At 42.0% G+C, this 25,764-nt stretch overlaps 1 protein-coding gene across 2 annotated transcripts in view; it reads right to left on the bottom strand.

Moving 5' to 3' along the window:
• The window catches only part of Polr3b (RNA polymerase III subunit B), a 93,171-nt gene that overhangs the window by 6,644 nt on the left and 60,763 nt on the right, over window positions 1-25,764 (bottom strand). For both annotated transcript variants that reach the window (XM_090328563.1, XM_090328564.1), the window contains exons 20-25: window positions 23,360-23,569; window positions 20,614-20,772; window positions 19,270-19,387; window positions 15,765-15,907; window positions 3,729-3,832; window positions 2,785-2,951 (exon numbers count right to left, since the gene is read on the bottom strand). In XM_090328563.1, coding sequence (XP_090184689.1) covers window positions 2,785-2,951; window positions 3,729-3,832; window positions 15,765-15,907; window positions 19,270-19,387; window positions 20,614-20,772; window positions 23,360-23,569 — 901 coding nt within the window. The remainder of the gene's footprint in view (window positions 1-2,784; window positions 2,952-3,728; window positions 3,833-15,764; window positions 15,908-19,269; window positions 19,388-20,613; window positions 20,773-23,359; window positions 23,570-25,764) is intronic.

Genomic DNA, 25,764 nt, shown 5'->3' with positions numbered 1-25,764 from the left:
ATCTCCTCTGTCACCAATCCTGCCAGTTATACAACTAATGCTTAGTAAAAAGTGTGCTAAAGACAGCGACTCTGGAGATGCTTTGTGAGAATAATCTTTTTTCCTCTAGGCTGGAGCTAGCACAATCAGATGATGAATGTTTTTTTTTTTTTGCCAGTTCTGGGCTTGAGCTCAGGGCCTGAGCACTGTCCTTGGACTTTCTCAAGGCTAGAGCTCTACCACTTGAGCCTCAGCACACTTCCAGCTTTTTTGTATGTATGTGGTACCACGGAATCGAACCCGGGTCTTTGCGCATGCTAGGCAAGCACTTTAACCACTAGGCCAAACTCCCGGCCCCTGATGAATGTTTTTACGAATCTTTTTAAAGGCCTTAGAGTGTCCTTCCTCAAAAGAGAAGGACCACCTTCCAGTATGTCCCCGTAATAACCCAGGCTGGGAACACTGGCTCTAGTAGAAGATGAAGGAAGGTTACTCAAGAACTGGCGAGCAATGCAGCGTGACCTTGGACTCCCTCCCACCCCCCACTACCCTGGCTGGCCTTGCGACAAGTTCACTTGGAGCTGCAGCATAATGTCAGATAGAAGAGTGAAAGGTGCCCAGTGGGTCCCCTGGCTCACACATCAGCACCAGTGAAGGCTTCTGCAGTCACTAAGCTCTTCCCATGGACAGCAGAGTGGAGGGCCATGCTGGGGGAATGAGACCCCTCACTGTGCCCCAGCCCAGCCTGTCACACAGATACTTCCTATCCTATCTCTGTTTGTTGGTTTTACAATAGGGTGGTCGGCCCAAGCATCTTTCTAGTTCAACTAGGTGAAGGACTAGCAACTCAAGAACATGGCAGTTTTCAGGTTATTTAACTGACTTAATGCTTTCCCATCTTCCCTGAGGAAAGCCGCACAGTGTCTGCTCCAATCTATCTATGCTCAAGGATGAACAAGGGTGAGAGCGGTGCATGGACAGGTCGACAAGGTTTGTATGGAATTTGGGGCCAACAGGCTAAACTGGACTTTCTCAAACTTTGCCAAGGAGATAAATGGCAAAGAACAGGAAATTCTGGGCATGGGCTGCGGGGGGCAGTGTGGAGCAGATACACTATGTTCAGCCACACATATCACAGTTGGCTCGACACCCTGTGGTCATCATGACGGCAGGATACAACCCGCTCCAATCGCTCAGAACAGTCATCTCCGGGAAGCTCCACCGATGGCACCCTGTGGTTTCGCATACTTTGACCAACAACTGCATTGTTTCATGGGGGAGAAAATCAATAGTGTTTTCTGAAACACACCCTTAGCTATTTTTTACTGAACCATTTTTTGAAATGAGATGCACCTAGAGCAATCCACGTTGTTCGTCTGGATAGCTCCATGTTCTAACAGATATAGACTTGGGCACTGGGGCATCTCTTCTCTTACCACATGTTGCCAGCCCAGCCTCACTGTGCTCTAGCAGCTTACAACTCGGGAACAGCAGAGCAAACGCCAGGACTCACATGTAGCCAGCCCAAAGTCCATGGTGTATGTCTTAAATTAAGCAACTGCTTTGGGGTTTTAAACCTCAGTGTGTGAGCCACATTTTAAAAGCTTATCATTGCCACCACTGCAAGGATCTCTGAGTCTCACTGGGGAACATGGGAGACTCCTTTCAGTGGCCTGTTTGACTCAGATCTTTCCCGTCACCAGTCTCATTGCAGGCCTTGATGGCAGCCACCACCGAGCATGGTGGCGGGGTTGGCCTCTTCCAGTTGTTGGCACTTACCTGATAAAGTGTTAAACTAACTCTTCTCTGCATTAAACACTTCTCATGTCTCAACTACCACCCTCTTCTAACCCCTCCCTTGTCTTTACAGTACTTGTTTGATTTGCCTAGGTGTCTTCACTCTACATTTCTGGAGCACCGGCTAAGTGATAGACCCGATGCTACGCAGTAGAATAGAACAGTAAACCAGCAGAGCAGTCTTGCTAGCTCAGGAGAGAAATTATTTTTGGTACATTGGATAACAATGGTTGCTATGGATAACAATAGAGCCCAAAGAGCAAAGTACTAGGGAGATGGTTTTGCTGTTGTTTTTTTTTTTTTTTGCCAGTCCTGGGTCTTGAACTCTGGGCATAGGCACTGTCCCTGGGCTCCTTCTGCTAAATGCTAGCACTCTACCCACTCAAGCCACAGTGTCTTCTGGCCTTTTCTCTTTGTCCTCCTCGCCACACCCGCCCCTTTCTATTATTAACTGGTGATAAGAGTCTCATGAACTTTCCTGCCCAAGCTGCCTTCAAATCCTGATCCTCAGATCTCAGCCTCTTGATTAGCTAGAATGATAAGCCTGAGCCACCAGCGCCCAGCTAGGTTGGAGTTTTGAATGAAGTAGTCATTGGGCTGGGATGAAAATCACCTGTCTAACATTCATAAGGCATTGCAAAGGAACCAGATAGTTAATAAAACCATCTTAGATTAGGTAGTCAAGATAGGTGCGGCCATTGAGAAGCAAAGGAAATTCAATAGTTAAGGAAACCATATCTATGATGTTCAACTAGCAATCCATAGTAGGTCCATGTGAAATCAAATTTTCCCTAATTTTTAAACTGTAGTCTTGACAATACAACTAGCCTTCCTCAATTTATCAGTTTTGTAAACCTAGATTTTCCTGGATCAGAATTCTTAAAACATCAATGCTTTACTTCTTAGGGCTTAAAGCAGAGTTGTGAACATTCACACCTTTAAGCTTCACGCTTCTATAGGGCTCTTATCTCCTGTCCTAACCAAGCCATTCTTTCCTTCAGCACTTACCCTGTGATGCCTGACGTGACATAGTCTTTCCCTAGGTAGTTATAGCCATGGCGAACGAGGTCCTCGCATACATCCTTCACTTTACTTCCTCCAAATGCAGTGCCGTAATGGAACCTGCCGTCTAACACGCCTGCCTTGCCGGCCAACAGCTCGATCAGCTTTCCCACCTGGGGGATGGGAACAATTCAGTAAGTCCCTCTCCATGGTACATGGTACAGACATTCTCTTTGCTTATTTCTCGGCTACCATGACTGAGAATAGTAGCGGATAAATTAACAGCAGCAATATTTTATTTATTTAGTCAGTCATGGGGCTTGAACTCGGGGCCTGGGCGCAGTCTTTGAGTTCTTCAGCTCAAGGCTATCACGCTACATCTTGAGCCACAGCACCACTTCCTGTTTTCTGGTAGTTAATTGGAGATGAAAGTCTCCAGGACTTTAGTGCCCAGACTGGCTTGAACCATGATCCTCAGATCTCAGCCTCCTGAGTAGTCAGGATTATAGGTATAAGCCACCACATCCGGCAAGCAGCAATATTTATTATCTCATGCTATGTGAAAGGTTCTGATGAAGTAGCTTGATACATGTGATCTGATTTTAGTATTATTTTCTCAGGATCTAGATGAAGGAACTAAAGTGTGGAAGTTAAGCAGCTTGCCCAAGGCCACACAGCTGGTCCAGTGTGGGGCCAGGATGACAGAGGGTACCCAATGAAAGGGAGACTATAGGTTCCACCCATGAGGCTGCTTGTATCAAAGGTCACACACACTACTCAGAAGACTGAATACACCCTTGCCCTACCACCCCTGTAGAAGATAGTGGTCCAGAATGACCAGTGGGGAGAAAGCTGTCAAAGGTAGTTCCTACTGCCTCCACTCACTGAAACTAAACTGCCTTCTTTCCTCCTTCAAAGCAGTGTTTCTGAAAAGCCCCAAGGTAACTGACCGTCATTCTCGATGGGAAGCCGTGTGGGTTCATTATGATGTCCGGACAGATGCCAGAATCACAAAATGGCATGTCTTCCTGGGGGACAATCAAGCCACAAACACCTGGGGGAGACAAGATTTCATGCACGAACAGCAAACAGCAAATGAGCAGGAAGGAAGAATACAGTATTTAATTGGAATCTCCCTGCTGTTATCTCTATTTCTACCATTCTAAAACCTTCCCCTGGTCTCTATCAACAGTAACAAAAGCAATTTCCAACAGTTATTCTACTAGACAATCAGCTCAAAAGCAGTGCAGCCTGTGGACTGCCCCACTGGCCTGAGACACAATGTTAGGTTGCTTGTTCACTCTTCTGAGCCACCAAGAGAAGGGACTGTCCTGGCCCACAGTCCTGTCAATGCTCCCCAGCTTTAGGTTGGCAGCAATTTCATATTCTTCTAGTTCAGTACCCAAATAGAAGCATTCAAATCCTATGACCACCAAACACAGGTCTGACTGAATAAGAGGGTATGTGCAAAACGTAGTTTTTTTTTTTAAAAAAAGACAAGGGGCCAGGAGTTTGGCCTAGTGGTAGAGTGCTTGCCTAGCATACACGAAGACCCGTGTTCGATTCCTTGGTACCACATACATAGAAAAAAGCCGGAAATGGTTTTGAGGCTCAAGTGGTAGAGCCTTGAGAAAGCCCAAGGACAGTGGCCCCGAACCCAAGCCCAGGGCTGGCAAAACAAAAAAACAAACAAAATGACAAGAAGTGGTCTACCTGTTGGCTGTACAGTACAATTTACTTGGCTGATTCTTGCTAGGGATTTTCTGGCAACAATTTGAAAACCTACACTGTCCTAAGGAACTCATAAATATGAGCAAGAAAATGGTAAATCCTACGTGGGAAGCCCAGAATTAGAAATAGAATTTTAAGAATGGAAACAGAATAAAACAAAACCTACCAAATCTACCCACAATACCAATATGCTCTTAAATTTACTCTAAGTTATAGGAGATTTTGTTAGTAAGTAGTTTTTTCTTCTGGGTTTTTATGTCCCCCCACTTAGAAAAATTGAAGGGTACAATTAGGACTTTTAACCACAATCTATATAATTCAGAGCTGGAAAACTGTGTTTAATGGCACTATACTAAGAAAAATAATGTTTTTTTTTATGGTAGTAAGAGAAAATTCGTTTTCCCTATGTATGAAGTTATGAGTAGTTGAAATATCCACTGTATGACTGTGTAATAGCTCATATTACTTTATTATAATTATGATTATGGTTATTACTAGTACTATTACTGTGGTGCAACACCAAGCAACTGCTCTGCGAAGGAGCTACTTTCTCAACTGCTCGTACTACTTTAAATGAAATCTCCATGATTTGTTTTAGTCTTAAGGAGCTAGAGTCTAAAGGGAAAGAATGCCATTGGTAATTGAATATTAGTTATTATTAATATTCTGACTTCTGCCAACAAGATGGTAATTGGGTTTGTGGAGCTGAATTCTAGAACATGTAGTTATTTTAATTAGCTTTTTGGTCAGAATGATTTTGTTTTTTGTATGAACTTGTGCTTTCCTATGGGAAGACAGTAACTATTACTCCGACCACTTTATTTCGAATTCAGCTACAGTGTTAGAATTTCAATTAAGCCCAATATGTGACCTTTTCCTCTTCCCTATCTGATCCACATAGAAATTATCTGTCAAAACCCAAAAGCTTCTGAGAAATCTTCTTTGAAAGATATCTAACTGTAAATCTAGGTATACAGACAACAACATTGTTTAGTAGTGAACACAATGTTGAAAATCAGCAATCTTACGATATCCAGCAACAATGCAACTATGGCTGGTAAGGAGATGGAGGAATCAATTATATCCCTGAAAAAGAAAACGCAGCACCCCTTCTGCAGCACTCACAGGGTGACAACGTTGGCTCAGGAGGCACTGCCAGTCCGGCCTCCAAGAGACGGTGAGAGTGAGGACAGGAGCTCTGAAAGCTCACCCAGCAAGCGGGACACTTGGACTCAGACTGGGGGAGGCTGAGGGGACAAATGATTGGCGGTCTGTCTTTTAGTTTTAGTGGACACTTAATAAAGCCAATTCAACTTCATTATGTTATTAAAAATGAAAGAATTGTATATTCCCTTAAAATCAGAGTCTAATAACTTTCCTTGAAATCTGATTAATATTTAGTACAGAGCTTTCTTTCTGGGGAGTTGTTTTCTTATCTGCCCTTTCTGACATGTTGTAAAAAAATACATAAGTAGCTTTCATATTTTTTTTTCATTCTATTTTAGGAATGGCTTTGGCTGTATCTGAACCAAGGGCACCTGTAAGCCAAAAATTAAATCTTCGCTAACTTAAAATTACTTTAGGCTGTGAAAACCCTTTTATATGCCAAGATGGTTCCCATAGCAGACAGCCCTGTGTTGTTTGTTTTGTGTGAAAGTGAATGATAAAAGATCCATGAAATCGACACAGAAAGCCAGAACAGCAGAAAGAACTGAGGGCTCTCCATCATTGCGGCTTCTACCCTCTGCTGACTTGTGGAACAATGGGAGCTACACATCCAACCGCAGATCTAACACAGCTGTGCATTTCATTAGATGAAGAGCACTGGCGACACAAGTAAATAATTAACTTATTCTGGTCCGCTGACTGTGCTTATGAGACCAGTCATAGCTGACAGATTTTAATACAAGTTAACACAAAGAGGCCATAATGAGCTTAGAAGTTAAAACAAAATATTTAGACAGAATTTGACGATCTCGAATCTCAAATTAGACAGATGATTTTTTTTAAAGTTTGCATTTGACTGAATTCATTAAGAGTAAAAGAATTCTCAATCTTAGAATCAGACTTCTTCATCTTTCTTCTTTTGGTATTTCTGTTTCAGAAGTATGCAAGTCCATAAAGTGGGAGAGTTGCTTATTTTCTAATGAAAAATTAAAACTTTTTTTTTTTTTTAGACACTGAAGCATGCAATCCACTCCTGTGCTAAGATCTCTGGAAATCGATGGTCAATTTCCTTTACTACTGTCCTAAAAATGTAAATGACATGCAGTAGCTTGTGTGTTAATACTGCCCTGCACCCCTGCGACGAGGGTGAGCTGTAAATAAACCATAGCTAATGAAAGCTGTTGGGAAACAATTACAACCCATAACTTAAATGCTTACACAGCATTTCAGATTTTAAAATAAAATTTCATCCCCTGATTCATGCTGGTATCCCAATCCCATTGTTTATAGCACAGCCTCCTGGCAGTAAAATGCAAACACACCAGCTCAACACGACCAGCACACGGACAGCACTTGCATACCAACTGGGAATCAGACCACAGACTGTACCACAGAACTTTCAACTACTGCAAATCAATAAGGAAAAAGGGAATCTGGGAAAGTTAGAGGGCACTAGTCCTATCAATAGAACACTGCTCAGTCAATATCCATCTTAATGTTAAGGGAGAATTGAGGGAGTGCAAAGAAACCTCAGGAGGGAGCTGATCTACTTGTTTCCATGTCATAATTCAGGTTCCCATTCCTGTTTTCATGGCTTCACACAGCAACACAGAAATTATGGTAAGAATGACTCTCCTCCGGAAAAAGTCCAGTTGACCCTATGAATTATTTGGTTTTCTTAAAAACTGTCTCTAATCATAAACAGCAACTGACTTGTTCAAAAGTTAATTTTTTTTTTACTTCAGAAAATAGTAATTTTAGCTGGGTGTGGTGGCCCACACACATAATCCTAGCTACTCTGGAGGCTGAGATGTGAGGATCAAAGTTCAAAGCCAACCAGGGCACTAAAGTCCATGAGATTCTTTTCTCCAATTAACCACCAGGAAACCGGAAGTGGCGCTATGGCTCAAGGGTTAGGGCAGTAACCTTGAGCTGAAAAGCCCAGGGCCAACACCCAGGCCCAGAGTTTAAGTCCCACAACTGACAAAAAATAAAAAATAAAAAAGAAAGAAAGAAAGAAATAGAGAAAGAAAGACAGGAAGAAAGAAAGAAAAAGGTAATTTTAGTGTATGGGATCTATATAGTGAACTACCTTAAGTAGAAAGATAAAAGAACATAAAGAAAAAAGTCAAAGCATCCTTTAACTATGTCTGGACAGGACAGCAGGTAATGACATTAACTTAAGAGTTATTCCTGCTGGGACTTCGATGTATTGAGCACTGGTTAGCAAATGGCTTTCTGTGTGGTGTAGGAAGTTCTGAAAAGGTAAAGAGAGTAAAAGGGGCGGGGCCTAAAGTTCAAATAGGGGAAAGTAGTTCAATGCAGAGGAATCCCAGTGGGCACTGCAAACTACCACTTGACACCTGCAAGGGCTCTATGTGGTACAGAGCAGGGGTGGGGCTGGTGGAAGGGGAGGACTTCAGAATAACACGCTTTATAACTCACCTGCTCAGATTCATCTATTAGACAAGCCAATCTATCCTACGGGCCAACACTGTGCTGAGGAGTGAAATGATGCTCTGGCTTTTCACTGTAGTCACAGTGTGAGAGGGATGTTGTTCTGTGAAGGAAGGGCTGGCCCAATGTTAAATGAGGTTTGACCATGTAGGGAAATGTCATCTATGGAGCTCATCCCTCCTGGCACCTCAGATGCCTGGAGGGTAGGCCAGTAAGCAATCAGGTGGCTTTAATAAGCTTCTCTGCAGTTGTGTTACCTGGAGGCATGGAGGTGGGGAGGGGGAGCTGGGGCAAGCCTTAGTAGTTTGGTCCTCATAATGGGAATAATTAGCACCTACTTCATGAGGCAATTGTGTTAAAAGAGCAGATGAGCTAATGTCTGAGAGGTCCTTAGAGAAAGGCTGCATCTAAACACGAGGAATTATTATTATATAAGAATCCTAATTACTCCCAGCAGGGAGCAAACTAGCAGAGCAAAGGAGACCAACTTAATGAATAGAGGGCCAGGAGGGGTTGCTTTCATTTTGGCTCAGGAGGCTGAAACTCTCACTTTTCTCTGGGTCGTTTGGGTCATTTAACATTATCAAGATGCTGTCTCCTAATAACTTTAGAGCGACCCAGGGCGGTCTGTGGGTCTCCAGAGGGGAAACAGCTTCTTGCGGGATATAGCACTAAACAGGGGAGGGGCCAAAGCAGCAGCTTTCCAAGTCTCTCATGGGCCTTCACAAGCACACATTTCTGAATAACAATTTTTTTTTTTAAAGTGGAGAGGCTAACACAGGTGGTTACTCCTTTCTTCTTGTCCCCCTTTGCAGTTACCAAATCAACCTTCTTTTCTTCTCCATACCTCCACCTTCCCAATGGGAAGAGGCAACAAAAACTGTTGAGTCCTGTCCAGATCTATCACATTGCTTGCCACATCCCGGTTGACACAGTTTTAATTCGGCTCTTCCTTACATGTTAACAGATAAATAATGCAGAAGAAAACTTGATTAGCTTTCTTATTAAAACATCACTCTAAGTGAGAGGAGGTGCTACAAGACAATAGGTTTTTACACGGCTTTCCCAGGAGCAGTTGGACGGTTTGATGTGATAAATTTGCATAGTCTGAAGCGCACAAAGGGACTGATTAATTGAAACCCTTACAATGCTTCTGGAAGCAGCTATTGTAAAACAATAACCATAGGAACGTCACAAAATACACACAGCTAAATGTGTCAAGAGCTTAATAAAATGTGTTGAGGCTATACTATTTGGAAACAGAACTGGAGATTTTTATTCTGGGTCATAAAACACTAAAATACCCAATTTCAAAGCTTTAGTTGGATATTTACTGAAAGGTCAGAGGATTACAGGCCAGCTACCAAAGACCTAAATTTTTTCATAAGTAGCAGCTGAAATAAAAATCTTCTTACAATCAGGTGCCTACAAGGGCAAAAGAATCCTGATTTCTAATACTGAAGAGCTGTTAAAATTTCTTTTTGGACTGCATCTTGTCTATCACACACCTCATTTTAGGGCTCACAGCTAGCCAATGACCCCTCTCCTCTCCTACTTACAAGCTTGCATTCAAGCAGGATCATGCAAAGGCCTCACTTGCCAGGATTTGAGATGGGTCTCAAGTACCATATAACTATTAGGTGTTATTCTTATTGGTTTCAGTCAGGATCTTCTTTCAATTTTAGAAAATAATAAAGAAAAATAAAACATAACAAATGAGGGCCTGGCAAAACTAACTTTTAGTCAGATCTTGTTTAACCAACTTTCTTCTCAAACTTTTTTTTTTTTTTGGTGCATAAGAACAAACTTTCTTTTTTGCTAGTCCTGGGGCTTGAACTCAAGGCCTGAGCACTGTCCTTGGGCATTCCTCAAGGCTAGAGCTCTACTACTTGAGCCACAGCACCACTCCCGACTTTTCTATGTATGTGGTACCAAGGAATCGAACCAGGATTTTCGTGCATGCTAGGCAAGCACTCTACCACTAGGCCAAATCCCCAGCCCCAGGAGCAAACTTGTTTCCTAACTTCCCTTAGCTTTAAAAAAAAAAAAAATTTAGAGTGCTATATAAGGACTTGCTAATGTTCAGGACAGGCAGAGCATGTTTTCTCTTCTCCTAAGAATATGAAAGTCAAATGTTAATAAATTAATCTAGTAGGTTGCTGAATAACTTTTGTTAATAAAAACCAGAGGCAAGTGATCTTAAAATGCAATTATTTTTGAATAACAGAGGTCAAAACATTTCATCCACATCTAGATATTATAGATACCATAACCACTAATTGAATACTGCCTTCTGATAAGCCTAGAACTTCTGTTTTAAAACAAACATTGACTTTAATTCATTTCGACTAGCTGTCTGGCCTTGAGGATCTGGAGTTAGACATGGAGGAGTGTATTCCACTCTCTCTGATTTGCTGTTATTAAAAGGCTTCTGTTTGCCAGGACAAACACTCTTGCTCAAATACAGTTTTTCTTCCCCTTAGGAATACTGTGTGGTATTGCTGCCCAATTCTGTGATCCACGGGACCTTTGTTGGAGGTGCTAATCCTTTTTCACATGAGAGACTGAGAAATGCTCTTCCAGGAAAGTGATATATTGCTTTTTTTCTTTCCACATCAAAGGGAGTCCACTGTTCCCTCCCTCCCTGTGAGAGGCAGCTCAAGTAAGGGGATAGCTGGAAATAGAATTTTTTAAGTTTGCTGGAATACTGAAATGAAACTTAACCTGGAGAGCACTTAGGCTAATATTGCTAGAGAATTAGAAAACAAAGAAGAAAACAACACAACGCCAAACAGAAAACAGCACAAAACTGGACCAGGAACTCTTCTGCATGTATCACTACACTAAGTATTAGAGAAAACAAAGCTCGGAGCAAAAATACTTGCCCAGGTAGATTTTACACCAAAGTGCAAGAGACTGAGATGTTATTTTGGTTTTAATAGAAAGTCTAAATTCACACAATTCCTTTCATAATATACGCCAATGTCTGGTTTTATAATTTCAACCCTACCTACAGACGATCAGGATAGAGCAGAAGAGGAAAGCTAGAAGGACACTGCCGACTTGGGTTCTTCCCTACATGCCCACGGAGCACCACATCATCACCAAGTCACAGCTCCCTTGGTTCCACAGGGCCGGAAGGCCTGGAAAGCTGAGATTTCTTTAATTCTCCCCGGTGAACACAAAACCAACCTAGAGCAGACTTTCCTTTGTAAACATTTACAAAATTTTTGCATAGGTCATTACTGAATAGTCTGATCTTTACTAATTTGTCCCCTCCTGCAAAGGCTCTTTTGATGGGAGATGACTGATAAGATATGTAACTGAGCTCACAAAGACCAAACAAGATTGTACTGAAATTCCCTCACACACTGCTCTGTGAATAAACCCAGCCTACTACTGATTCTGGGGCTCTTTTTAGGTTGTGACCCTGTCTTCATGGAAATTCTTTTTCCTTCCTTAGCATGCGGCTCTGTGGGCTCAGTCTTCCTCAATTTCTGAAGGTAAAGGGTGCTAGGTACACCATTGGGCCTGTCAGGGGTATACAGCAACTGAGAAAATGCATTCCCTTCTGAAGTTGGCCTTCTGTGACCAACTGCATTCAGTTCTTGCTGACCGCACGCTGCTATTATGGCTTGTCAACTGCAATGGTATGGATTCCCTTGTTCCAGTTTACCGCCTCATTCCATCCTCGTCCATCTTCTTCAGAAACTCTTTCATCGCCTACAGCATATAGCCACTGCTGTTCAGCTTCCTTTGCACATTTGTTTCGTTTAGCTACTAATTATCCTACAACTTTGAAGTAATCGGGCTTGAGCAGGATGGACTCTCAGTCTGTGAAACTGCATTTTTCAAGTCTCCTCTAATGGTTGGAGAGGCTATTTTAAAGAGCAATAGGTACAAAATGCAATCTATACCTTATGCATGTACAAAAAGAAGCACTAACAACAGCTTTGTCAAAGACAACTTCAGTTAGGATTCTATACGGCTTTGTCATTTTCTAAATATCAAGAACAACAACTTTGACAGCCAATATGGATGCGAAAAAAAATACACGAATTAACTGCTAAAAAGACAGAAGTAGAACTATGACTCATATGGTAGAGTGCTAGCTGTGAGCGAAAAAGTTCAGAGAGAGTGCCTAGATTGGGAGTTCAAGTCCTAGGACTGGCATACCCACAACTATTTTTATTACTTGGAAATATCTTTGGACCAAAACAGAAGTCAAGCATAGCAGAAATCATAACATGACATCTATTACCTGGAAAGCTCCCTACATTGAAATATTCAAAGCTCACTTCACGGCAATTACAAGTGATGCATACCACTGTTTCCAGTTCATTTTACTGACCAATAAGATTCTTTCAGGCCTGATACAGTTCCTCTTTGGGCTAGAACTAAGAGTTGGATAAATATGTGGCTCCTTTTGTGAGCTATGTTCACTGCACAGGGAGGTTCTAGATGGACCAGCTGTAATCCCTGCCCCTATACTTCCTTCCAGCACTCTCTTCTCTTGCCTTTATCACATCTAACACCTGTTTTTCTTCAGCGTGGTGAACAGTACTACCAAAGTGCTCAGGCCACAGAATTATACCTCAACTCCTGTCTGTCCTCTCCCAATGACTGAGCCACTGGCATGTTCTATTGAGAACCTACTCACTTCTCACCACTGTTCCACCTAGTCCAAGGCCACCATCTTTGTTCATCCTGTGTTCTTCCTTTCCCTTCCTTGCCAGGCTGAGTTCTTATAGTGCTGTGATAGCTTGACATTTCTTAACTTACACTCACCATCCAACAGTCCTGGTCCCCTCTATGCTTACAATAACACACAGGCTCCTTTCAGTTTGTCCAAGGAGCCCTGTATGAAGAGTCCCATCCCATTTCTCTACTCACAAACTACCCCATGCTGCTCCTCAGGCCTATTCCTGGCCAGCTACTCATTTTGCCCCTTCATGTTAAGCTCACTCGTGCCTCAGCCCTTTTGTCCTAAAGGTGCTTTCTGCCCAGAACTTAATTCTCACAGATTTTTTGCTTGGCAGGCTACCCCTTTTTATCCTTCAGGTCTTAACTCAATGCCACTTCCAGAGACTGCTTCTAAACATGGATCTAAAATACAATGCTCAACTTCAAACTAGACACTCTTATAGCATCTTTCACATACTAAGGTAGTAATGTGTTCATATTTTCTGTCTTACCCTTTCCTGTTTCTCCCCAAAAGGTCATAAACTCTACAGGAGAGTGTCAGTCTTGTTTACTCTTGGGTTTTCAATATTGATACTAGTTTGTGGTACACAGAGAAAACTCAGAATGAAAAGATGGAGGGTCGAGGTCTTACAATATCAATCTCAAATTACAGAGACATAAGTGGCTTTGAGCTTGGGCGCCATCTTTGCCTGTCTTAATGTCATAGACTATGTGTCCTATGTGTCCTCTCTTCTCTCCTTTGAGTCAGCCAGCCAGTTACACTGATTGCTTTCTCTCTATTACCATCCTTTTTCTTTCACATCTTTTTCAAAGCCTCTAGTCTTTGGCTATACGAAAAGAACTGGATGGACCCAGTGGTAAGCCGACTGTTTCTCCCTGCTGTCTGGGTACTAGGCCTTGCAGTCCCTGCTGCACACTTGCCAGTATCAACCCCCTGGGAGCACCTTCATTTAAAGACAGGGAGGCCAAGGCTTAAAGGGACAAAATAGACTCCTAGCAGAGCTCCAGACTTCTTTGTTATACTTTTTCCTAGTCTAAAGGCTTTCCACATCCCTAGCCTTTATTGCTTTAGCAATTTATCAGATAGGGTCTTGTGCTTTTTTGCTTATGTTGAGTCTTAAACTTGGATCCTTCTATCTCTCTCTGTCATCTACCTGGGACTATAGGAGTGAGACACCATACCTAGCTCAACATTGGATTTTTTTTCTAGTACAACTTCTTTCATCTTTTCTAATTCTTTTTTTCTTTAATTGTCAGGATAATGTATAGAGGGGTTACAGTTACATTGGTCAGGTAGTAGGTGCATTATTTCTCAAACATTGATACCCCTTCTCATGTTTTTGTCCTCATTTCCCTCTCCCTACCTGATTGAGCCCAAGGTCTAACAAATGTTAGGTAAGTACTCTGCCACTCACCTGTACCCCTGCTCCTAAACATTACATTTATTTAAGGGGAAAAAATAGCTGTTTAAAATCATGTACACTTAGTATCTGTAAGGAATTTAAAAAAAGCTGGGCTCACAACTGTAATCCTTGCTACTCAAGAGGCTGAGATCTGAGGATCAAGGTTCAAAGCCAGCCTGGGCACAAAAGGACCTGAGATTCTTATCTCTAATTAAGCTATAGAAAATAGGAAGTGGGGCTTGGCTCAAGGGTAAGCCTGTAGTTCAAGGACAGTGCTCAGGCCAAGTTCAAGCCCCAGGACCCACAAAAAAAAAATAAATAAAAGAAGTAAATTTCATGTTGAGTTTCACATCATCTCTTTCATCATTCTGTTAAAAGCCTACACTGCTAATTTTGTTTGCTTGTCATCTCCTCCCTATACCCCTCCCCCATCTTTTCAATAAAACCCATGAAGCTGTAAGAGAGGGTGACTATCGGGGGAATGTGGGTTAACCAGAAGGTTTTACTTTTGGATTAAAAGCCATCTGGAATGGGAAAATGTGCAAGACAAACTCCTCACTATAAGTGAAAGGTCAGCCACTCCCAGGGGGACTTCCTCCAGTTTTGTAGAGATGTACACGTCAGAGCCCCTCTACAACCCCCACCCCAAATAAGCAAATCTCTAAAATCTGCTGTTTCAGATCATTATAAATGAGAAAGTACTTCTGTTAATGAGCACTATCCCTACCACATTAACAGTAGAAAAACCATCACTGGTAGAAAGACTTCCGGACCTTTCACCCAGAGGCTGCTGACTGGGGTTTCCCAAAAACAGCACAGCTCTGCTGACGTGGTTCACACAGCACTCATGTTAGCCAGACAGGAGAGATTCCTGCTGTGATGTAACTTCAGTTTACTCACTCGTCCATTCAGGTATGCAACTGTTATCAAGGAAGTACTTAGGGTCTTGCCACTCCTAAACTCCATGTACATACAGTGATTAAACAAGATCCTACTAGAAATGCATCAATGGTGATAGCGAGCTCTATTTGTTGAAGATAAAAACTACAAATGGAAACTTGGATAGAAACTGTCAATGGAACGAGAGGCTCATAGTGAAGCAGATGGCAGACATGGGCCACTGCACAGGGTTTGGGAGACCTGGTCCTCATGCCAGGTCAGCAACCACTCACCGGGCACCCCGATCAGCCACTAAAAGTACACACCCTGAGCTTCAGCTGTTAAATAGAGTGACTTCTAGAGCTGATAGCCTATGATACTATGATCCCAAAGAACATACTGTAGTTTTAAAATGGAGCTTTCATACGAAGAAAATAAAGAATATTGCTATTGGTGTCACATGAACATCTAGAGATACATTATCTAGCAGGTATTTATATTTGGGGATAGAGAATATGCTATCAAATGTAAAATACAAACAGGTTAACCTGAGAAAACAGTAATCAATATAATGTAATATTTTTTTTACCATAATACTTTTTCCTTAATGGGGAAAACATTCTCAGTTTTTTTAAACAGGATTACCTTTTTGCCCATGACGACTGCTGAATTTGTCTCCAATCTCTGGCCGCCTCGTCTGCCTCAGAAGCATTTTGATGAGAAAAGCATCTTCAGCATTGGAAGAGATCATCACTTTTTCAATGTAGGAATCTGTTGCCCCTTTGTATCTAAAGTGAACAGAAAGCCAATAAACAGTTTTCAAACTGCCCCTGGTGAACTTATCACCAATATCAGTATTAGAAATACTCATACGAACCCCCTTTAACCATCCTATGCACTCACTGAAGCAGATACAGCCATGTAACTTCATTGCTACAACCATTCCATGTTGTTTCTCCTTCCTACAGTTAAGAGAAATAGATGCTAAGAAAGGCAGGTGACTTGGGCTCAGGCACTGGCCTCACAGGTAGAGCTGGGATTTGAGCAGGCTCAACTCCAAGTTCTGCACCACTTTGCTAATGGTCCTTTAACATAATTCAGCTTTACCATCATTATTTTCCCCCCACACTTTGCCTCTGATCTGTTTTTCATACATCTGACATTGCATAAGTATTTAAGAGTTTGACCCCTGCAGACTCAGGGCATACAGACATTGGGGGAACAGCTGCTGCACAAAAGGAGCTCTCGTGCAATAAGGAAGAAGGGTATGGATGGTCCCAGCTTCAGTGGTATGGAGAACAGGAGACATCAGTGAAATGCTAGGAACCGGGACAATGGTGGCAGGAAGGAGTGGGCTGTCAAGCACTGCCATAAAGGAGGTGACCCTTGAGGTGAGAGTCCAGCAAAAGAAGGAACCTGAGTGAATGCCCAATGCCTGTTTCTGTTTTAGAGTTAGAGATGGTTTCCTGGAGCCATGGACATGGTGTGCAGGGCAAAGGCAAGAGGCACACTGGAGATGTGCAAGGGCCATGGATTATGGGCAGTCTCTGGTAGTCTACCTTTCACAGGCAGCACTATGACTCAGTGTTGCACACGCCCCCCTCCCCCCCCCCCCGCCCCATCCCGCCAAGAGAGTGATGTGGTGAGATGTATCATTTAGAAAAATCAGAGTGAGTTAACAGTGCCTGAGAGGGGTGGAGAGGTTGTATCTGAGGGGGTGAGTGAACAGTGAGGATCACTGTCAGGGCAGGAGGGGTGGTCAGAACTTAACTAGAGGGAGGAGAAGGGAGATAGACCTATAGAAGTTGCCAAGGTAATATGCATGGCAAGTGAGAGGTTTATTTCCTCGGTGGTAATTAGCTAAAAAGGTGGTACCTGAGAAGAGGACTCAGGAGGAGAGGCTGTTTGGGGCTGGGGACAATGATGGTTCTAGTCTAGGCTAGGCTGGGCATTCCTCACAAGCCCAAATGCATGTATGGATGGGATGCCCGGAGGATCTGAGAACTTGGATCTCAGCAAGTGGCAGGGGGCATCCAGACAAGGTATAGGAGCTCATGGCCTGGACACAACCACCACCAGCCAGGCAGAAGGGGAAGCTAAGAATGGACAACTGAAACAGCAGGAGGATTAGGTGAGGTGGTGCCAAAAACCAAATACCCAGAAAGATCATTCATAATCCATATAGTCATCTGACATTATGCCAGACTCTAGACAAAGAGCCAAATTCTCAGTCTAAAAGACTGGGACTGAGAATCCACTGAGAAGAGCAATTCTGACCAACTCTGGGTTTATCTGTTCACTACGTAGTCTTCCTGCACTGGGTTGTGAGCTCACAAGCAGGGACTGCTGCTGGCTTTAACTGTCCCATCCCATGTACCTGGACTAGTTCCTGGCATAGTGGGAGTGTTTAGAAGACATTCTGTGAATGAGAAGATGGTAACCCCTTCCAGAGCTGCTCAATGGTGTAAAGAGGTAGAGTCTGCTTTTGTGGGCAGGGAATGAGTGGAAAGGTGAAGAAGAAATAATGACCCATGAAAGGAAGAGGGACAGAATGGTGGCTAGAAAGGAACTGGAAGTTCAGAGACAAATTATTTTCCTATCATGAGAAATATACGAGCACATTTTCAGGCTTGTGAAGAGGAAATTAAAAAAAAACAGACTGAAAATAAGAAAAGACAGAAGACAAAATGACAGAATATGCTCTCTGAAAGTAAAGAAAATTAAGGAACCAAGAGAAAGAGGGACCAGTTTTAAATAGAAAAACAGATTCTCCCTACAGAAAGAAGAGAGCCATCACGTATACCTGTGGGCTGCGATGACACTGGGGCCCTCCCCCAAGTGACCTGCCTGTTCTCTTCCTTGTGCTCTCATCCCCAGAGAGGAACACAAAGCTCCTTCCACATACTGCTATAGTTGGAGCAGTCACTCAAAGAGGGTTCTGCTGCCAGACTGTGTTGAGTTCAAATCCTGCCTCTGCCACATATAGCCGAGATCTTGGGAAGGTACTTAACCTCACCTTGTCTCATCTTTCTAAGAAGCTACAAGGAGAACATAGCTCATGGGTGAGGATGCGCAGAACAATCACTGATATAGTGAGTTCTCAAAGGAGCAACCAACTATGAGCAATTTTGTGTACAAGTCTTTGTCAACTAGATGGTGACTTTCTGCAGGCGAGGCTGGTGGCTTATGTGCTCTGTAACCCTGGAACATGCACACAGAGCCTGGCACAAAGCAGCCAGAACTACGGAGTGTGGAGGGGGGCTTATGAAACCTGCCTTGTCAGCTCGGGAATCCTGTCTTCCTGTGCTACCACTCCCCATTTCCTAGCCTGCGGGGCTTGGCTCCGAACCCTTGCTTTCTCTCCTAAGCAGTGTGTACATCATCAACTGGCACTGGCTCATGTAGTTTCATATTTTAGGACTGAGAGGAAACTTTGAGAGTAACAAGTCTATCTCTCTCAATGCACACATGACAAAACAGACAGCACTTAAATGCTTTAATCGTGTGAGAAAAACCTACGATATAGCCAGTCCTAGAATCAGATCAGACACTAGAGATGCTACACTGCGATCACTGCTTCATTCTTATCTGTGACACAAACCTGACTGGATCACTCCCTACAGAATGAATTCCTTGCTCCTCATCCTCGCAGCACAGCTGCCTTCACCTGCAAGTCTTCTTTGGATTGTTTCCTTGCTGTCTCCCACTTAGCGCTCCTGCCTATCTGCTGCGCCCCTCATTTCAGGTCATGAGGTCCAGATGATCATTAAGCCTGATCTTACCTTTTATGGGGTGCTGTTTCCATGACAAGTAACAGTGCCTGCAAGTGCTACTTCTAGCATTTCCACCTACCAGGATCTGTTTTATACTGTCTCTGATCTCTGTTATTTCCTAACCTTCCTATTTCTTTTTTTTTTCTTTTTTGCCAGTCCTGGGCTTGGGCTCAGGGCCTGAGCACTGTCCTTGGACTTTCTCAAGGCTTAGCACTCTACCACTTGAGCCTCAGCACCACTTCCAGCTTTTTTTTTCTATGTATGTGGTACCGAGGAATCGAACCCGGGTCTTCGTGCATGCTAGGCAAGCACTCTACCACTAGGCCAAACTCCCGGCCCCTCCTTCCTATTTCTTACCGAGACACAACAATACCTACGTTATGGGCACATCTTTGTACTGTGGCTGCTGTGGCACGTTGCTTCCTTCCAGAGGAATCTGGGTCACTGTGGGCATGGATTTGTTTACAAGCACTTGCTTGTTTTCTACCTTCTCACCTAAGGAAAGGAAACAGTGTTGAATATATCAATATCATCTGTACAGAATATGAAGATTGCTTGATCATTACTCTATACATAAATGAACTGTCAAAGGCAATTTTATACATTTCTTGGGATGTTAGAATAGGTTTGGACTTCAACTAGTATCAAGTTTGCATCTCCTCATAGTAAGCTCAAAGATCACCTACTTAGAATAATGTCCTAGCACTTATTCTCCAAGTCACAGTGACCTATATGAAAAGTGAGAGAGATTCTCCAGCAGACAGAGTGGGGGGGGGGACATATACTGTGTTCCTTGGGGAACCACCACAGCTCCATGCATCTCTGACCACTGACAATGGTCATCATCACTGAAGCAACCCACTGACAAACTATGTACATGCTTTCTGATCTGCAAGCACTTTGTTCATCTCTCCTCTCTTCTGGTACCCTTCTCAGACTTTCTCCATGCTGTAGTCTCAAGGAAAATGTCAAAGCACAAACCTGGTTCTATCACTGCTAAAGGAATCATAGTGAAAACAGGCACGGTTATAAGACTTGTCATTTCTGGTCCCATTGTGCTCTCCCTCATTTCTGCTCTCCAGCCACTCATGCTCTCACACTTGCTTGTACTCTCTTCTTCTCATCATGCTGGCCTGTTCTCAGGCCCACCGGCTAGCCAGCTGTAGGATGTGTTCTGCCTAGAACATACTTATTTCTTCTTTTCAGTACCCAACTTGGAACCATCCTTTAGATTTCATCTCATTCACTTGCAAAAGGCCACTCTGAATTTCCTATCAAAGTCAAATCTTGCCTAAAACATCCTTGTAGCTTCCTATATGAGTACTTAAGTTGGTTTAAATGTGACATGTTTGTGTGTGATACATGTCAGTCCCCCAGACTATTTCACTCTTCTGTAAAGCCCTTAAGGGCAGGGCTCTCAATAAATTCATTACAATACTGCAATTATAATAGAGTCATACTTTGTAGGGAAAGAGAATTCTAAAATCAGTCTTCAGAAGACATAAATTAAGAAACACTCATGTGAGTTCAGGTATAAAATCCTATTCTAAACATTTCCTTAAAGTCTGACTAGTACTGCTACTGCTAAGTAAAAACACAATGTAAGGGAAAACAGTGGAACTAAACTCACTGAAGAAAAACCATATTGGTAGAGATATTCAGAGATATTGCTGAGAAACTTTCAAAAAGTATGCATTGCAGTTTTTTTTTTAAACTTTTACCTGGAGAACAAATGCCGTCCGCATCTAAAATTTCATGTCGCCAGATAGGTTTCCTTGTAGCAGCATCTAACATGGGCCCCATCACTTTATCAAAAGTCTGATTGGTGTATCGTTTCAATGTACATTTAGCATTTTTATATACAAGACAACGCCCAAACCCTAAAATGAAACAAAAATGGGTAAGTCTGAAAAACCTAATTATGAAATAAAAAATGCTGTGAGATTTGTGCTATTCAACCATCTACCCCATCTCACTCCCCCCACCGCCCCGCCCAAATCCCTAGACTGTTTTAGCCCTGAATAATCTGGGATTGACACAAACTAGTATCAATCAGATAATCTGTTTTTAGAAAAGGGGCCAGGGTTCCTCGCCTACCAACTATCAAACGAACATCAATCATCCAGCTATCTTCCAACATGGAATCTACAGATGGTCATGTTAGAGGAAGGTAAAGTGACTGACACACCACCGGACTAGAATCACAAAGTACCTTAAAGAAGCACTGGTAAACCCTCTTTTTCTCTTTCTTTTCTTTTTTTTTTGTTTGCTTGGTTGTAGGGCTTGAATTCTGGGCCTGGGTGCTGTCCCTGAGCTCTTTTGCTTAAGGCTAACACTCTACAACTTTGAGTCATAGTACCATCTGTTTTCTGGTGATTAATTAGAGATGAGTTTCATAGACTTTACTGCCTTGGCTGGGTTTGAACCATGATCATCAGATCTCAGCCTCCTGAGTAGTTAGGATTACAGGCATGAGTCACCAGCACTGAGCAAACCCCTCTTTTTTCACAGGCATACTGAGTGAGGTCTAGAGAAATAAAGCAGCCTAGGTGACTCAATAAGTGGGCAGCAGACTTTAAAATAGAACCAAGTTCACCAACTTTTGAGCTAGGATCCTTAGTATACAACTTCTTGGTGACTGACTTCTGCTAAGCTTCCCTAGACAGTTTTCCTTTCACTCTGATTTTGGCATTTATGGGTAAATGTCAAATAAGCAAGCAAATTCGTAAACAATATTTCTTTTCCAGAGAGAAGGAAAAGAAGACAAGAGAACTATTTCAATGGGAGAGATAGTTTACTTCTTCCCTAAAGATTAGTGTAATTACAATCTTAAATTGCATTTGTCCATTGAATGGTATAACAGCATTTAAAAAAATAAAGGAAAAGAAAAATGGACAGAAAAAACCTGATGTGAAATCTCAACTAGTGAATCTCTTAAACCAACACCATCAGCTACAGAATTACTCCAAGGAGCTACCATTTTCCCTCTATTTTCTTTCAGATTTTTATTGAGCTAGATTCCATCTAGCCAGGTCAGAGTTCCATTTATCAGCAAAACATCTCAGGATGAAATGCCAGCTTTGCTAATAAAGTCAAAAGCTGTGAAATCTTTCACTTAGGATTTTCCATCCAAATTAGAAATCTTTGAGAACTCTGAGAGCTCTGAAAAATCAATTACACAAAAGTAGATTTATCAAATAAAATTGGAGTTATCTCCCATGATTTTTAAAACTTGAAGGTGACTGTGGGATGAGGATCTGTGGCTGGATCACGGATGAGGACATTTGTATGTCTCTAAGTAAGTCTTCATCATCAAGGTTACTACATATGGCCATAATAAACCCAGCTCAGGGGTCCAGAGTCTTGAAATGTCATACAACAGCCAGCAACATGTTGGAGTGTGGGTGAATTCAAACTACATGAAATCAAGAACAATCTTCTGAGTACAAAGGAACCTTTTTTTTTTTTTTTTTAAAACAGTGGTAGCTTAAAAGCTGGGGCCAGTAAACTCAGATCATTAAACGGGGTTGCGGAGTTTCTGACAGACATCAGCGTCTTCAGATTTCCACATAAACATTACCAGTTAATCAGAAAGGAAAACAACTAGTTTTAAAGCATAGCCGTTGTCATTTGGAAGAAAAAAAAAGGGGCATAAATTAAGTGCAGCCAACATTAATGCCAATGACACATGGCTACGAGTACTATCATGGCTGCCTAGCAACTACCAAGAGGAAAGGGGAAGACGAAGTGGGCCTGCCAGGGAGGGGAAAAAAGAAGAGACAGAGATTATGAATAGAGAAGCCAGCCTGCGGATCAGGTGAGCACACCACGAAGGGCTGGCCTGCACAAGTTAACTATCAGAAAGACAAGAACTCAAGGACATGCTAGATATCTACAATTTTAACTTTTTCAGTCAGTTAAAAAAAGAACAGACTAATAGACTGTTGGGCTACGATACACAGTAAATGATAACGTTTTCCATTCTGGACAATGCTACCCTGCTCTCACACAGGTTTACTCTTGAATATTACTCAATAGCTAGTATATCTAGATATGTTACTAGATAGCCAGATATACTAGTTATGAATATATTACTAAATAGCTAGTTATACTAGATATACTAGCTATCTAGTAACATATTCATAAACCTCATTATTGTAACTCTTGCTGGAAAATAAATTCATGGGGTTTTTTTCTCTTTGAAAAACTAACTCAAGTCACTGATTTGAGCATATTATAGCAGTACATTCAGCATTTCTAAGTAAAACATTAAACAAAAAAGCTTTTACCAAGAATGTAACTATCTTGTTTACATATTATAAAAATTCAAATCCCTGAAACTGATACTGTTGTTTTGATAATAAGCTGGTTTTACATTCGTCATCTACTCTAATTCTGCAAAAAAAAAAAAACACAAAAACAAACAAAAAACCCAACTTGATAACAGAACCCTGAAAATGTGCTTACCTCTGTCCAAGGAGGCTTTGTTTAAAACAAGTGCATCCTCAATATCATAGCCACTGTAACTCATCACAGCGACTGTTGCGTTCTGTCCAGCTGGCAATTTCTCAAACTCTATCAACTCAATGGTTTTCGTTTTGACCATGGGTTTTTGTGGATATGCTAGTAGATACATGAGAGTATCAATTCTATTTCGCTGGTTGTATCCAATGGTACCTTCATTGACAGTAAATAAAACAAAACCAAAACAAAAACTGTGTTAAGCAAAATCATTAATAATTAATCTTCAAGTCTAACATTTCAAATGAAATAACTGCATGGTGACTACTGATGTGCGTGCGTGCGTGCGTGCGTGCGTGTGTGCGTGTGTGTGTGTGCGTGACTGTCCTGGGGCTTCAACTCAGGACCTTCTTGTGTTAAAGGCTAGTGCTCCACCACACACACCACAGCATCACTTCTGGCTTTTTCTGAGTCATTTATTGGAGATAAGTCTTAATGGACTTTCCAGCCCAGGCTGGCTTCAAACTGAAATCTTCTGATCTCAGTCCCTTGAATACTTGGGGTTACAGGCATGAATCACCAGTGCCTAGTGACTACTAACTTTTTTTTTTTTTTGCCAGTCCTGGGCTTGAGCACAGGGCCTGAGCACTGTCCTTGGACTTTCTCAAGGCTAGAGCTCTACCACTTGAGCCTCAGCACCACTTCTGGCTTTTTTCTATGTATGTGGTACCGAGGAATCGAACCCGGGTCTTCGTGCATGCTAGGCAAGCACTTTAACCACTAGGCCAAACTCCCGGCCCCATGACTACTAACTTTTAAAAGCAATTTTTCTCATTAATGTTTAAAATTCTACAAAGAAGAAAAACTAATCAGTTACACCAATCTAAATTTTTTTGACATTTTTTACATATTTGCAGAATTTTAATCATTGGCTAATCTCATAAACCACCAACCTGGTAGTTGGTTTGGTTTTATCCAAAGACAAGGGGTCAACATAGGATGACATATATGCTTCATAAAGAAAAAGCAACAATCATAAGAAGTTGTAAGTGAAAAAGAGAGAAGAGAATGAAGAAATAGGGATTGTGCATTTGGTTAAACAGTCATTTATTATGTAGTTGGTAGATACCTGCTCCGTACCAAACAGGTAAATGGACAAAGTTCGGGTCCCTTCACTAGGGAAGCCAGATACAGTCCAACAGAAATGGATTCTTCCTTACTTGGTGAACTATCTGATTGGTTCTCTGAGAGGTATTACAAGATCACTGCAAACTGAACAAAATGTTAACCCTTTCTTGTCCCTTTATAAACATCCTGGGATTCACTGCTTGCCTCAATAAAAGGCTTGTGTTTTTTTCCAGCTTGCACACAGAAACTTAGAAACTGGGAAACACAGGCCCGCCCTGTTGCTAAGGTTGTGCAGAGACCACTCAGCCTCTGAGCTTCTGGTTGTCTTTTCCCCATGAAGGGCTGAAGAGTTAAGAACAGATGTTAATGTTAGGAGGATAGTCCATCTTGTCCCAAAGCCTCTATAGTGACAGCTACACATACAAACTCTAAGGTGCTGATGTGCCAGATCATGGAGTTGCAAGCAGATATACCCACGTTCAAGTCTCCAATCCTGGCTCCTCAGGAGGCTGAGACCAGAAGGAATGTAGTTTGAAGCCAACCAGGGAAGAAAAGTCCACAAGACTCCATCTCCAATTTTGCAAAACAAAGCCAAACAACCTGGGCTAGAGGTAGGGATGAAGTAGCAGAGTGCCAGCCATAAGCAGGGAAGCCCAGTGAGAACATGAGGCCTTGACTTCAACAATAATAACAACAGCAACAACAAAACCATTCTACATCCATTTCTTTGAACTTCTCCTGTATTTATATTATCAAACTAATGTCCATTTCAATTTAGGATTCAAAATCAACTGTTCAAGCAGCAAAAATAATGATACACCCTAGCGTTACTCTTGAAAACAGTAACAGAATCTGTATTATATACCAGAGAAATTCACCTAGTTCAGTGCAATCTCATAATGCTCAATAAATGTCAAATTAACTACACTGAAGAATCTCATTATACTTTGTATAACTATGCATTTGTGATTGAATCTCTAGAACATTTATCAAGATTTAGTTGAAAAACAATAGGCACACTGAACTTCAAGAACTTTTTGTTGAGTCTGCAGTATAAGCGCCAACTAATTTATGTTACTTTACTGCCAACTAATAAATGGGACAGGATACCTGACAATAGATCACTTACTGTTTCAGAAACAAGCCTACTGCTGCTCAGATCATAGTAAAGTTCACTGACAACAAGTTTGTCCTTTTCCATGAAATCACTTAAAATTTATGTTGCGATTTCAGCTGCAATTGTGTACTTTACCCAGCTTGAGACTAGGGTTCGGGCAATGTCC

Source organism: Megascapheus bottae, chromosome 2, assembly GCF_031878675.1.
Source record: "Megascapheus bottae isolate mThoBot1 chromosome 2, mThoBot2.hap1, whole genome shotgun sequence".
Lineage (NCBI taxonomy): Eukaryota > Metazoa > Chordata > Mammalia > Rodentia > Geomyidae > Megascapheus > Megascapheus bottae.
This window is presented reverse-complemented; position numbering and strand designations above follow the sequence as displayed.